The sequence below is a fragment of the Cryptotermes secundus genome, unplaced genomic scaffold, assembly GCF_002891405.2.
Source record: "Cryptotermes secundus unplaced genomic scaffold, Csec_1.0 scaffold629, whole genome shotgun sequence".
Taxonomy (NCBI): Eukaryota; Metazoa; Arthropoda; class Insecta; order Blattodea; family Kalotermitidae; genus Cryptotermes; species Cryptotermes secundus.
In genome coordinates this window covers 552,079-566,115 of record NW_019744122.1, presented here as the reverse complement: position 1 = coordinate 566,115, position 14,037 = coordinate 552,079, and the positions used below count along the sequence as shown (strand labels likewise).

Genomic DNA, 14,037 nt, shown 5'->3' with positions numbered 1-14,037 from the left:
CTCTACATGATAAATGATACAAACTCCGTCCCAAGTGCAAACAATATATATTATCTGTCTTTGATCTTGTTCTCTTCCACACTACATGTTTCGGCCTCTATCGGCCATCATCAGGTGTATACTCTTAACGTTGCTGCTACACTGAACCCAGTCTAAAATTTAACATTTAAAAACACATTGTTATTTTCTTCGTATTATCAACATCTACCTCGTTGATATGTGTCTGGTATGTAGATTATATTGCACACGTCAAATTTGATTTTCCTGTAGTAGCACTATAAAATCTTTAGTTATGATTTTAAAATCCTTTAAAATTTCTCTAAATTTTAAATTTAAAATTTAAAATTGTTAGGGTTACTCGCCCTATGTCTAAAGTGCTGGAGCGGCTAGGTCTTGTTTCCACACTGTACAGGTGTTATCTGTAATATACATANTTTAAATGTTAAATTTTAGACTGGGTTCAGTGTAGCAGCAACGTTAAGAGTATACACCTGATGATGGCCGATAGAGGCCGAAACATGTAGTGTGGAAGAGAACAAGATCAAAGACACATAATATATATTGTTTGCACTTGGGACGGAGTTTGTATCATTTCATTTACATTTCATTACAAGGTAATGTGTCTTGAGTATGGTTACATGTTTAAATATGGATATATAGGGTTATGAAAATCAGGACAGCCTGTTAAAGTTTTTTCACCTGCATGAAAGATTTCTTATGATATAACCTCTAAAGTACTTTTCGCTTATTTGCATATTTTACCTGACTGGGTGAGGGGAGATAAAAGGGATGGTCGCTGAACCACCCCAGCCTGTGACCACTGATGATATCTGTGGTGCACAAGGGACCGACACTATATAGTGAATTTCTTGATCTTTGGAGAATTTGTTCTCTCACCATCCATAACCACTTATGCTCCTAAGGTCAGTTAATTTTCCACTCATTGCTTTACCACAATATCATTGCACACTCACTTTACTCACCTCTTTGCTTGACTTCTCTGGTGTCAACGAACTGAGAGCTGACCGATTGCTCACTCACCCACCGACTAGCTGAATACTTACAGACCCACTAGCTGACTAACTGCCTCATTTGTCTAACTGTGCTGCACTGCAACTGAAATAATTTCTTGCGTGTGCTATGCTCCTACTTCATAAGCATGATCACCGAGCAAGAAGGCTCTAGTTAGTCCTAGTGACCTTGGCCCTATGTGTCAGTTGAGTGGTTTCCACATTCTCACAGAAGATGCAAAGAGTGATGCACAGGTCAGAGGACAGGACCCCCCTCCCACCCCTTGCTCAGCTCCCATGACAATATGTAGGGCCACTTCATTGGAATTTTGACACTTTCTAAAAGTTGAATTATCAAATAATCCCAGTTTTTAGTTTTGGTGCTTAAGTAAAAGTAACCTTTTAATAGTCCCATGAACAAATTACTTGTTTCTGTTGACATCATAGAAGTCATTTTAGAAAGCTTGGTGCATAATGAAGAGATGCAGGATTGCTAAAGGGTGTGGAATCACCAACATATTGTAACGTGTCTGGAATCCAGAAGTCACTTCTATGGAAACGCTAGAACAGACCGTTGCATAAGAAGTAACAATAGCAATACTGTAATTCCAACAGTGAGCCGTTGTATCGAGAACATCGAATCTCCACGGTTACGACAAACAAGCGTAGCGTTCCCACAGAGACAACGCAATAACAATGGGTCATTGCGTAGGAAATGCTGAACAAACAAAGCAACGTCTCCATGGTTATAACAGAGGGTCCATTTGCCTAGTAGCGGCGAGGTTATAAATAGCCCAGCTTCAGCGAGAAACAGTCAGTCTCGGAAGAGCCAGCTAAGAAGTCAGTCGTGACCGAGCCTCCAGAGAAGAAAGTCTTCGTCGAGCTGTCTAAGAAGAGAGTCCAGTGTCGGCCGGAATATTGTAAGCAGTGATTGTAACACTGCACGTGCAAATGTTTGTAAAGTGTGTGTAAGTGAGCGAAAGGAATAAATTCGCTATACCAAAGGACGGCGTGAACTTATTTATAGCGTGACAGACAACCAAACACGCTACAATATTATTGTGATTGTGATGTAACATACTTACATGATGATGGGATCATCAGCCTTGTAACCATCATATTCTGTGACTTTCCTGAGCTCATTGAGATCTAGTGTGGGTGAGCCACAGACTAGCATCTCTACTTCTTCTGGTCTCAGCATCTGATTCACAGAAAGACAGTACTGTAGTACCAGGTAACAGGTCTGTACAGTGAAGTGCAGGGCAAACCAGATTTTCCTTTATAATGTCAGATTTAAGCATAAATTTTATTTTTTTTTTTTTAGAATTGACTTCAAACATAAATCACTGCCATTGTTGATTGTGTCTTAATTAACAGGAAATCATAGTTAACCTGCTGGTACCTGTATCGGCATATTACACTTTTTCACTGTAAGCTTTCTGTCACCAACATTAGTGTACTGCAGTCCACCAAACTACTTCCTCAGGAATACTGATAAGGATATTTTAAATCTGATGCATCCAGATATGAAGTGAGGGCTTCCTATTGATATTCAGAAATACCTATTTTGTGACTTTTTTCTTTAGTTTATTTCTGGCAGAAAAATATAGTTATGCCTATTTGCTTCTCGTCACAATAATTCATATATATTGTGACGTGTATACCCATTGCTAGGCAATGGGTCAGTAAATACATTCCCACAACACAAGCACATGTGACAATAGAAGGACATTCATTGCTAGTTAATGGCCCAGTAAATACCAATCCCTAACAATAGAAGACAGTGTTTGCCGAGGAGTTATAAAAGGGCAGTCAGAGGACACAAAGTAGTAGTGAACAGTTGTCATGAAGTGAAGTAGTCAAGAAGCAGATTTGAGAATTGGGTCTAGTTCTTGAGATGGCAGATGAAGATGGTTGAGAAGAAATAGCAAGAAAGGAATTAGGCCATGACAAGAAGACTTCACATGTAATTTGAAGTTACAGTGAGACTCTTGTAAATCCATTGCCAGGATACGGCTAGTGAAGACAGAATCTTAATGCGTGCGCAACGGTGAACTGGAAAGTGTGTAAAATAGCAGTAGCGCTGTATTGCCTGTAGCCCCAAACTCTGTAAATATGTAAGGTGCAATAAATCCAATCATCCAGTCTGAAAGCGATCTTATAAGCCACGCAACAACCCCTCAGATCATGACAGTATTTTTAAATTTACACACGTAAGATATAAAATATATGAATGGTACAGCAACTAGAAATGACTGTTATACTTGTGTTTGATGTATAAGTTATGTTATGATTTTTTGTCCTCTCATTGCATTTGACTTCATAATATACTACAAAGAGCTCTGGATAACTTTGATCATTAATGTACAGAATTTACCTCTTAAATATGGTAAACATTACCATAAATAGCATAAAAAAAGGTTAATCTTGTCAATGTTTTGTAGGAAATAACTTACTTACGGGCATTATTAACTGATATTTTGTTTAACAATACTGTACTACAGCCATTTGATATTATTAATGGAGATTAGTGTATATGAAAGGTGGATTGCTACAGTGAATGATGAGATGGAAGGGAAGATGACAGTAAACCTCCCACAATTCTACTCATTACAAATTGCAAATGAAATTACCAGGTTTTGAGCTGATGTGCTTTGTGGGTCATGACAGTGATTTTTTTGTGTCAGCAATACTTCTTTATACTTACAATAAGAGCATTTGATGCACAGACACTGTGGAAGCCAAGATAAAAGGCTCGAAACTGTTCGTATATAGCAGCATTCAGTATCCAGTCCAAGTAGAGTTCAACATATTCATTCCGGTTGTCATTGGTCACAGGAATATTTTCTCCATTGTCTCTCAGTTTATATGTCTTTACATCACCGTATTCCTCCAGTGACACCTGATAATACATGAACATATTAAGCATGTTTTATTTGTTGACTCCAGTACATTGGCAGAGTAGTTTCTTTGCATAGTCACATATTTCAAACAAGATTATTGTTAAGAAAGTCGTCTTCTGGGTTTAGGCACCGTGTATTCTTCGTTTTGGCCGACGTTTCGGAGTAACGTATCGCCTCCATCCTCAGAGCAGGTGAATGGCTTAGAATGCAGAGAGCAGTAGCAGGTGGACCAATCGCTTGGCCCACTAGGTCGCCAGATTTAACCCCAGTGGATTTTTTCTTGTGGGGTTATGTGAAGAACATTGTCTACCAGGTTAAGATCAATGACCTTCAACACCACAAACGCCCACATAAGGGACGCTGTGTCTATGGTAACATCAAACATGCTGAATCGTCTGGATATTTGTCGTGCCACCAAGGGAGCGCACGTTGAAATTTATTGAGAAAGTTATATATGTAGAAAAAACTTTGATAGTTTCCCTTTGTAATGGTGTAACCTATTAATATGTGTAATAAATTCTTTCTGAGATATAATGATTTTATTTTGGATACCTTTCATCTGGACACACTGTACATCCTAAATAGAAGTCTACAACAGTACTACAATGACAACCTTCATGTTACTGTTGTATAGTGACCTTGTCTCAAATACATAATAGTAAATGTTTTTTCTCTCTGTTAATTAAAGAACTGTTTTGGAAAAGTAATATGAAAATGCTGGTGTCATATTCTTGATAATGTGAAAATTTTTTGAAACAGTTTACTTTTATTTTGCTTGTTGCAATTCTGTATTTTTCTGGAGTCCTTGTCTTTTGAAATTGTTTGAATGTTAAGAAAGTATCAATGTTAAACCTTGAAAGATTGACTAATGTACATTTGTTTAATTCAAATATATATAAATACTGACCTGAAAGTTCATACACATATCTTCTTCTACATTACCCTCATATGCTAGCAATTCTGTTAGCCCTCTGGAAACATCCTGGAAGAGGAACATTTTTTGTACCACTATTCTGAAATATTGAATTTTTATCCTCATAATTTGTTGTCTTCTTCATTGCTAGATGTAGGTACATTTCTAATCTACAATGTTTCTCAGCTGTCTCTGCCTGTAAGAATTCTGAGTAGAAACTACTCTTATCACCAGAAAAGTAAAATAATTCCTGCGTGTTGTGAAACTTAATAGAAGACCTCAGAAAAATTGTGGTTCTCATGCTGGTGGTTTCTAATAAAAAGGTATAGCTCTATCTGTAACAGGCCATGAAGTCCTATAGTGTTGTGAGGCGTCAAGGCTTCCACATCTTTTGGACAATTGGCTCATGAATGGCGGTAAGGTTGTCAGTCTTATGCTCTGGCCACCCTTTACCCTCCAGGAAGATTCCTGGTGCTCATTTCCATTAGAGGATGACTCAACCCCAGGCCCGTATTACAGCCGGAAGGATTAGGTAAATTGAAAAAAATCCAGTGACCTCATTGGGAATCGAACCCATGACCTTCCAGCTTGTAGCATAGTGCCTCAACCAACTACTCTACTGTGTGCCCCCAGGGTTTTCAAATAAAGATTTATGTTTCTGTGGTGTATGATAGCGGTCTGTAATTTAGCAGAAAAACTTTGAAATATGAAGAAAAATCTAGTTAACCTGAGAGATTTCCATCACAAATTAAATGCCTAGCAATTAATCGAATAAATCTTCGAGTTTTATTTTGTGAACTTGTGAGTACAGACAGTTTAAAACTGGTGAAATTGATGCTGATTTTTAGTTAATGTTTCATTTTGATGTCAATACTGACACACTTGTGGAATGCAGAATTTGTATGTGCACAAAGGTAACTGCTTACCCACTGATATATTGGGTTTTTGGACCTTATCCATCGTCCTGGTTTTTAAGATAACAAATAAAAACACGACGTTTCGGAAACTGGATCTGTTTCCATCCTCAGGTGAAGGAAAACACCTATTCTGTTGGGTCCGTTAGAAAGAGCTAGCCTTATCTTAAAAACCAGGACGATGGATAAAGTCCAAAAACCCAATATATCAGTGTGTTATGCACCATCGTCAGAATCCTATAGTATCTACTTGTAACTGCTTACCGTTTGAATGTACTGATGTGGAAAATAGTGTTATTTTCTGTATTTTATGAATGGCTGATGTGGAATTTCTCTCCAGTTGTTTCTATTGGAATCTTTTCCATCAGTCTTTTGCTAGGCCACTTACAGGCCTCCCTCTGCATTGAGGTTAATAATTTGGTAAAAATTTTTATTTCTATTTGTACTTATCAGTTTTTTAAATATAAATAACCATGTGTTAGTCACATTTTCCTGTAATTACATTAGGTACATAATATGGGTACATAATATGGTACATAATAGGTACATAATAATTAAATAATTTTATAGTGTTCTCTCAACTTAAAATTTTGATAACACTTGTTTGATAATTTCTAGTGTGTGTCTGGTTGGCATTGTGTGAAGTATAATCACTATAAGAGGAGGCCAGATTCATATGCTGCATGCATGCCCCAGGAATATCATTGTGGAAGTTGTCTATAGTTATGGTCTTTTAAGATTTCTGGCTTCTGTTTGTATGGAAAGACTGAAAGAACCTGCATATGGGACAGAAGAACTTATAGTGTGGGACTTCATTTGTTCCTAATAATAAGAGATGTCATGAGTATTGTTGCTGTCAGAGGTGACCCACAACTTAAGGGAACTGTGATACACATTGGGGGTAACATACCTAACAGGCACAGATTTCAGACTTTGAAGAAGTCATGGTTAGGGAAGGATGCCTAAAAATCCACAGCAAGTCTTGTCAGTCTTGAGACACATATCTTTATTATATGAGTCCAGCATCTTATATGCTAGACCACAATACAAACAATATGAGACATTCACAACTTACTGGCATGATCTCAGCTAAGTCGTCCACAGTAGGCGTATTGACAGATCCAACATCGGCTGTGTCCACATCAGGCACCACAGGAGGGGACAGAAGCTTCCGGTAGCAAATAGAGGGGAAGTGCAGGTCCAGGATAATAGAATTGTAGACAGCCAGCCCCATGAGCACTCCGATGAGGTTGTACTCACGCAGATTCCCCTCCTGGTCAGTACTGAACCAATAGCAGCGAGAGTGGGGATGGTAGACAAACATACCATAGTCTGGATGGAAGATCTGCCGGATAAGAAGAAGGAACCACTCTTTGGTCAGCCCCCCCATGTCCAACCCTGGTTCCCCTACAAAGGATACTTTCAACTTCTTCTTGAGATCTTTCTGCTTACTCGCAATCTGAAAGGAATTATGGCTGCACATTATATGCTCTGGCTCTTATGATGTAGATCAATTGAGTGGGTGATAAAATCTTCATGGTGCTTAGTTACTAAATAATTATTATTCTGTGGAATGAAGTTACGGAATTATGTGACCCATGTCTGACTAGAAGCAAACGCAGTTTAGAACTGAGAAGATTATGGGGCACAAATCATAACACTGTTCACTCACTTCATTGAGTGAGTCTGAGACAAGGTGAGAGCGCCTGACGTGAATGTTGAGGAAGAAAATGTCGATCTGTGGGGCTTGGTGGCGGGCCACTTTGGCTACCAGTGAACGCCGTGCCGTGAGAATCATTTGTTGTTCTGAATCCTGCAACAGAGATCATATTTTACTTAATAATACTATATCATCTTCAAATAGAATAGAGGATAAAGAAGTCATCGCTTGTTTTAATTCTATGACGAGCAGGGGAACTAAGTAAAAACACAGGAACTCCATGTCACTACAGCTGGTGTCCCAGGTGAGGCTTAAACCTAGTATATTTTGGACACAAGAGACCCTCATTACCATTTGAGCTAATTTATTCATGCAATAAATATCATGGTTTGTTTTTGTGATGTTAATTTTTGATGACTCAACAGCTAAACTCGTGCAGCACTGAAAGATTGAAAACAGTGTTGTGAAGAATGGCAAAGGGAACTTTTATGTTTGTCATTTAATGACACAGTCCATATATACAATTTATGTGGTGGAGGCAAAGGGAACGTTAATCGTTAATGGTTTGTTGCTATTTGGTCTTTGTCATCGTGAGAACTGAGGAAATTTATGCAAACTCTGGCCAAGATAGCTGGTGTTTCAGGTGACTTCAGTAAGGCAGTTCACCTACTTGAAGCTATTTGTAAGCAGCAAAGTTCATGGGGCATGCTGACATCGTGTATAATTCTAGCCTATTGAGCTAATATTTAAGCCATTTTTTAAAAACTGTTATGTGTCGTGTTAGATATGGCCAGTTACACTTTGTTGTTGTTCAGATTGTTTCCATTCTTCTGGCTTAGATTCTGCAGGCAACATAATTTAAATTTCTTTCTTTGATCTTTAATTTTGAAAATTTTCCATCAAACTCAGATTTATGCTGTTTTAACGCATAATAACCTAAACTCTTGGTTGAAATTTTGATGCTCTAATACTTTCTCAGGCCATCCTGATGTCTAAACTATCATCCATATGTTCTGAAGTTGCAAATTTGTCTGAGATGTTAACATGTTTTAATTCTTCATCTTTCACTTTGTTCAGCTTCTTGGGATACATGTCCTGGCTGTTTGAATATGATTGACCCAGTTGTGTGTTTTCCACCTGAAGAGGTACAAGTGCATTGTTTTATATATACCAAAGTTTATTGCTTTAATCCCATTATCTTACGATTTATGAAAACTTTTGTTCCCAGTTGTCAGTTTAAAAACAACATCTGCTTCTGTTTTTGCATAGGAATATTGTAACAAATCTGCTGTCCAAAGACATAAAAATTAGAATATACAAAACTATAATTTTGCCTGTGGTTCTGTATGGGTCTGAAACTTGGTCTCTGACATTAAGGGAGGAACATAGACTGAGGGTGTTTCAGAACAGGGTGTTGAGGAGAATATTTGGACCGAAGAGGGATGAAGTGAAAGGAGGTTGGAGAAAACTGCAGAATGAGGAGCTTCATAACTTGTACTCCAAGTATAATTAGAATGATCAAGTCAAAGGGGATGAGGCAGGCAGGGCATGTAGCATGAAGGGGGGATATGAGGAATGCGCATAGGATATTTGTGGGAAAGCCAGAAGGAAAGAGACCACTGGGAAGACCAACGTGTAGGTGAGTGAACAGTATTGAAATTGATCTTAGAGGGATGGTATTGATTGGATTGATCTGGCTCATGATATGGACCAGTGGACCTTTGCAGTTTAATGCATTAGGCACTGAATGCGTGGATTACCTTCGTGAGTATGATTCTCTTGGCCACTATGCTCAGGATGAAGGGATACTGACAGTAGGAAAACTGGCCAGGCCGCTGAGGACTCTGCCAGTTGAAGTAGTCCTGCATGAGATCCATGTGGTCCAGGGCAGAATTGTAGAACTCTGTGTAATCGAGTAACGGCGGAGTGCTGGAATTGTTTGCGGCATCTAAATAGAGAGAAAACTTCAGTCAGTGCGTATATTTGCTTCTTATTTTTTCGTTGCATGAAGTATACAAAATGAATGTATTAAGGAGAAATTACTTCTGTGTATTAGGACGTTGATGTTCAAATGTCATCTGCAAAAATTGAATTTCAGTCGAATTTGATACTGACTATCTACGCTAAATACTATCAAGTGAATGTCATTTTGGCCTTCATTGGTCCAAAATAAATCCTATTTTACATGAAGCTCAAATATCACAAGGGTGGAAGGTTGTGTTAGGCTACTTCCAGAAGGCACAGATTAATAGATACATCTCATGCTCAAAACATCATCAAAATCAAAGATCTTCCAAAATAGTCCACCACTGGGAACTGTAGCTAGAGATTACTTTGAGAGGCCAACAAAATAATAGTTCTCACAAAGAGAAGAAACATACCATGTCTCTTAAGGAACCCGAAGGTTCATTACCGTGTTCACCACGGCCTGTCTCTTGACTCTATCCTGAACCACACAAATTCAGCCGACATTATTACAGTACGTCTGTTTGAGACCAATCTTATTATTAGCATTACATCCATACTGGAATCCTCCAAGTTCTTTCATGTTACTTAGGTGGCGCCAAAGCATTCTTCCATAACTGAGTGCCTCCACCCCCCCTCCAACTACTCCCCCAAGCTGATTTCCACGACTTATTCAATGTATCTGAGCTATTTCTGTATTCACAGGCCGTCCTCTCCAATCATAAGCTGAGGACATGCCATGTTATGGTAACAGGATATACAAGTAACACTTCTTCAGGTCTGTATTGTTTCGGAGCTTGGGTGTGTTTGAATATTCAGGTGACTAGTTTTCGTTATACTGACAGAATATTTATTCATATTGCCCCTGTTTTGATGTCAAACTTCGCTAATAGTCTTATAATAAAAGGCAATGTGAAGCTTCTCAGTGAAAAGACACGCAACAACCTGAAGACGAAAGTAAAGCCAACTCACAATACGTCAAAAAATGTACATTGTTCAACATAATATCAGTGCAAATTTCTCGGAGAAGTTGCAGTTACACTCACTGATAAGAGCCAAAGTTTTGGTTCCAGTTGGTATCCACCAGCGGCTCTTGCTTAGCGGAGGCAGCGACTTGTCCGCCGGAGGGAACTGTCTTATTGTGATGAACTGTATCACATGACGAACAATCATACGCAGCTTCTCCACTTCCAGTCTGCGATGCAAAACAAATTTATGTTAGCTGACCAAGACTGCTCAGTATTTCGGTGGTCTCTAGGAGAGCTCATGAACATTGTCACAGGCAGGAGAAGCAAACAGCAAACAGGCTTCGATTAAAAACAAGACAATGCTGGTGCAAAGAATGTGTCGAATTTTCACGTTGAGAAAATTCACCAATAGGAAAGAGTCGTTAAACTAAGAAGCTGGCAATGAAAGAAGAACGTGACCAGTGAGGGATGCAACAATGCGTTTTGAAACTGTGTGTGTTGTAAACTGAAGTAACACAATCTCCACTCTTCCTTCATATAGGGAAATAACTGCCCTATAGTCTGGTTCATTTGTAACATAATGCAAATTGAGAGATTAATTACTGTATTGAATTATTTTGAATATTCGAATACAACTTATTAAAATACTCATATCTTCGTGCTATTTTTCTTCTTGAGAGAGGGTTATGTTACACATTGTTAACTTAATTTCTTGCCCACCCTACTGGTCACAAGCCTTCAGTTACTTACTTACTTACTTACTTAGGGAGCTGAGCCCTTCTTGAGGAGAAGCCAAATCTGCAGCTACTCAAGAACTTCCCAGCATTTTAAGGAACCCGAAGGTTCATTACCATGTTCACAAGAGCCCTCCACTGATCCATATCATGAACCAGATCAAGCCAATCAATACCATCCCATCCTATCTCTCTAAGATCAATTTTAATATGGTTCACCTACCTACGCCTTGGTCTTCCCAGTGGTCTCCTTCCTTCTGGCTATCCTACCAATATCCTATACGCATTCCTCGTATCTCCCCTTCGTGCTACATGCCCTGCCCACCTCATCCTCCTTCACTTGATCATTCTAATTATACTTGGAGAAGAGTACAAGTTATGAAGCTCCTCATTATGCAGTTTTCTCCAACCTTCTGTCACTTCATTCTTCTTCAGTCCAAATATTCTCAACACCCTGATCTCAAACACCCTTAGTCTATGTTCCTCCCTTAATGTCACAGACCAAGTTCACACCCATACAGAACTGCAGGCAAAATTATAGTTTTGTATATTCTGTTTTTTATGTTTTTGCACAACAGATGAGAAGACAAAAGGTTCTTGACTGAATGGTAGCAAGCATTACCCCGAATTGAATCTCCGTTTGTTATAGTCATTCCCAAATACCTGAACTGTGTCACATTCTCAAAACATCTGTTAGCTATCTTTATGTCATGATTTTGCCCTGCAATTTGTTGACAAGACAGCAACATATACTTAGTTTTCTCTGTGTTTACTTCTAGACCAACCTCCTTACTAGTGTCAATTAAAGTTTGTGTGTTTTTCTTTATGGTATCTACATTATCACCCAGCATATTCAAATCATCGGCGTAGACCAACAGCTGATGTGTCCCGTTTAGTTTTGGTCCCACCTGGTTTCCCTGAACCTTTCTAATTGCATATTCTAAAACAAAGTTGAAAAGGAGCGGCGATAAAGCATCTTCTTGTCTTAGACCATTCTGGATAGGAAATTTATCAGACAAATGTTTATAATATATGGACTTTACTATAAGTTTCGTTTAAACACATTTTAATCAAGCTAACTAGTTTCATGGGTACCCCAAACTCTATCAGAATATTGTACAATACTTCCCTCCTAACCGAATCATAGGCTCTCTTGAAATCTATGGATAACTGATGTACTGTCTCATCGTACTCCCATTTTTTCTCCAATATCTGATGACTGTAACAGTTCTGATCTGTAGTTGATCTGTTACATCGAAACCCACACTGATGATCCCCAGTAATTTCATCTATATATGGACTTAACCTTGAGAGAAGAGTATTGGACAAAATTTCATATGAAGTTGATAGCAGTGATATCCCCCGATAATTACTACAGTCAGTTTTATCACCCTTCTTGTGAATTGGTAAAATAATAGATTCCTTCCACTGATCAGACAATTTTTCCATATGCCAAATAGAAGTAATTAGCTTATGGATCTTAGAATGTAATATTTAGCCTCCTGCTTGAACAAGTTCCGCTGGAATTTGATCACCACCTGGCGATTTATACCTTTTAAATTTTGCAATAGCAATTTCAACCTCAAAAGGGCTGGGATCAGGTACTAAAGGCTTAGCTGTGTGCATTTCTATCTGCCTAACATCACTGACCCTATGTACATTCAATAACTGAGAGAAGTAGTTCCTCCACCTATTCAAAATGTTGTGGGAATCTGCAAGCAGATCACCATTCTCATCCTTCACTAAGTTACTGCTAGGCCGGTAACCCCTCTTAAAGTCATTTATTGCTCTATACAGGTCTGTAATGTTCTTGTTCTTACTGTTCATTACAAGCTCATCAATTTTCTCTTTTCAGTTATTAAAGGAGCATATTTTTGACGTTTCAAATCCAACCGACGTACAGAGTAACATGGTTCCTGCTGCTGTTATTTAGAACAGATTCACAGCAAAACGACTTTCGTGTAACTCTTTCAGTGTTAGTGAACTCACGGTATCTGACATGACGCCATGGCCGATATAAACTTTAACCCTGGGTTACGAGATGATTGTGCCCTTCTGCTCCGTTTCAGAGCAGTAAGACACTGTTTATCCAAATTATAGGGAATTTCGAATTAGTGAGGTTTCACTGTATTCCAAATTAAGGTGAATGAATAGCTCGTTTCTGACTATTACAATGCGAGGGATTAATAGAAGTTGTAATTAGATCCCTAAAACAATTTGCGATTCCAAAACTGCGGACGGTGACTCGGAGGCAAAAGGGGGCAAGAGTGAAGCTACTGATCATTGAGGTACAGCCTTTGGAAACCGAACCAGGCCGTCCGAGTTGAGTGTTTTAAGAGGACAGTAATATCAGTTTTTCCTAAGCAAAACTATGCCGTGCTGTCGAGTCTACTTAGACCAGTTTTTTTTTCTGTAACCAAACCTATTTTTTTATATTTTTAGACATGATTTTTGTTTGTGTTAATGACGTTGCCATGACGTCCTGGGCGACAACTCGTCAATACTATGACGTGCAACACAGCATTTATCGACCTGATGAAAGTCGGTTAGTGCGTCACTCGTTTTACATGCCGTAACTCAGACTGTACTTCATTTGGCGCTCGAATGTTCCCTCTGCTTCCAAAGCATCATACATTATACAAAGAGCTCTGGGAAGAACTAATCGCCTACCTTTCTTTGATACGACACGGACCGCATAGAAAACAACGCCTCCAGCACATCTTCGTTCCCGCTGGAACGTGTTTAGCGAACCGTTGCATAGCAACACTAGATGGACACAGACAGAACCACAGACTCTCCCTTGATACGACAAGGACCGTATATAAAACGACGCCTTCAACAATTCTTCTGTTGTTGCATATATTCTTTGCTGCGGGAAGGTTTTTATCGAGCCGTTGCCTGGCAACTACGAGTGGATACACATACGGACACACTGACTGTTGGAAGAGTTTATGAATTATGCAGTTGAGA

The 14,037-nt window shown here is 38.8% G+C and overlaps 1 protein-coding gene across 2 annotated transcripts in view; it reads right to left on the bottom strand.

The window, feature by feature from the left end:
• Window positions 1-14,037, bottom strand: part of LOC111874513 (probable E3 ubiquitin-protein ligase HECTD2) — a 60,988-nt gene that overhangs the window by 5,899 nt on the left and 41,052 nt on the right. For both annotated transcript variants that reach the window (XM_023870076.2, XM_023870077.2), the window contains exons 9-15: window positions 10,412-10,560; window positions 9,161-9,348; window positions 7,413-7,553; window positions 6,816-7,199; window positions 4,821-4,895; window positions 3,718-3,912; window positions 2,096-2,211 (exon numbers count right to left, since the gene is read on the bottom strand). In XM_023870076.2, the coding sequence (XP_023725844.1) occupies window positions 2,096-2,211; window positions 3,718-3,912; window positions 4,821-4,895; window positions 6,816-7,199; window positions 7,413-7,553; window positions 9,161-9,348; window positions 10,412-10,560 (1,248 nt within the window). The remainder of the gene's footprint in view (window positions 1-2,095; window positions 2,212-3,717; window positions 3,913-4,820; window positions 4,896-6,815; window positions 7,200-7,412; window positions 7,554-9,160; window positions 9,349-10,411; window positions 10,561-14,037) is intronic.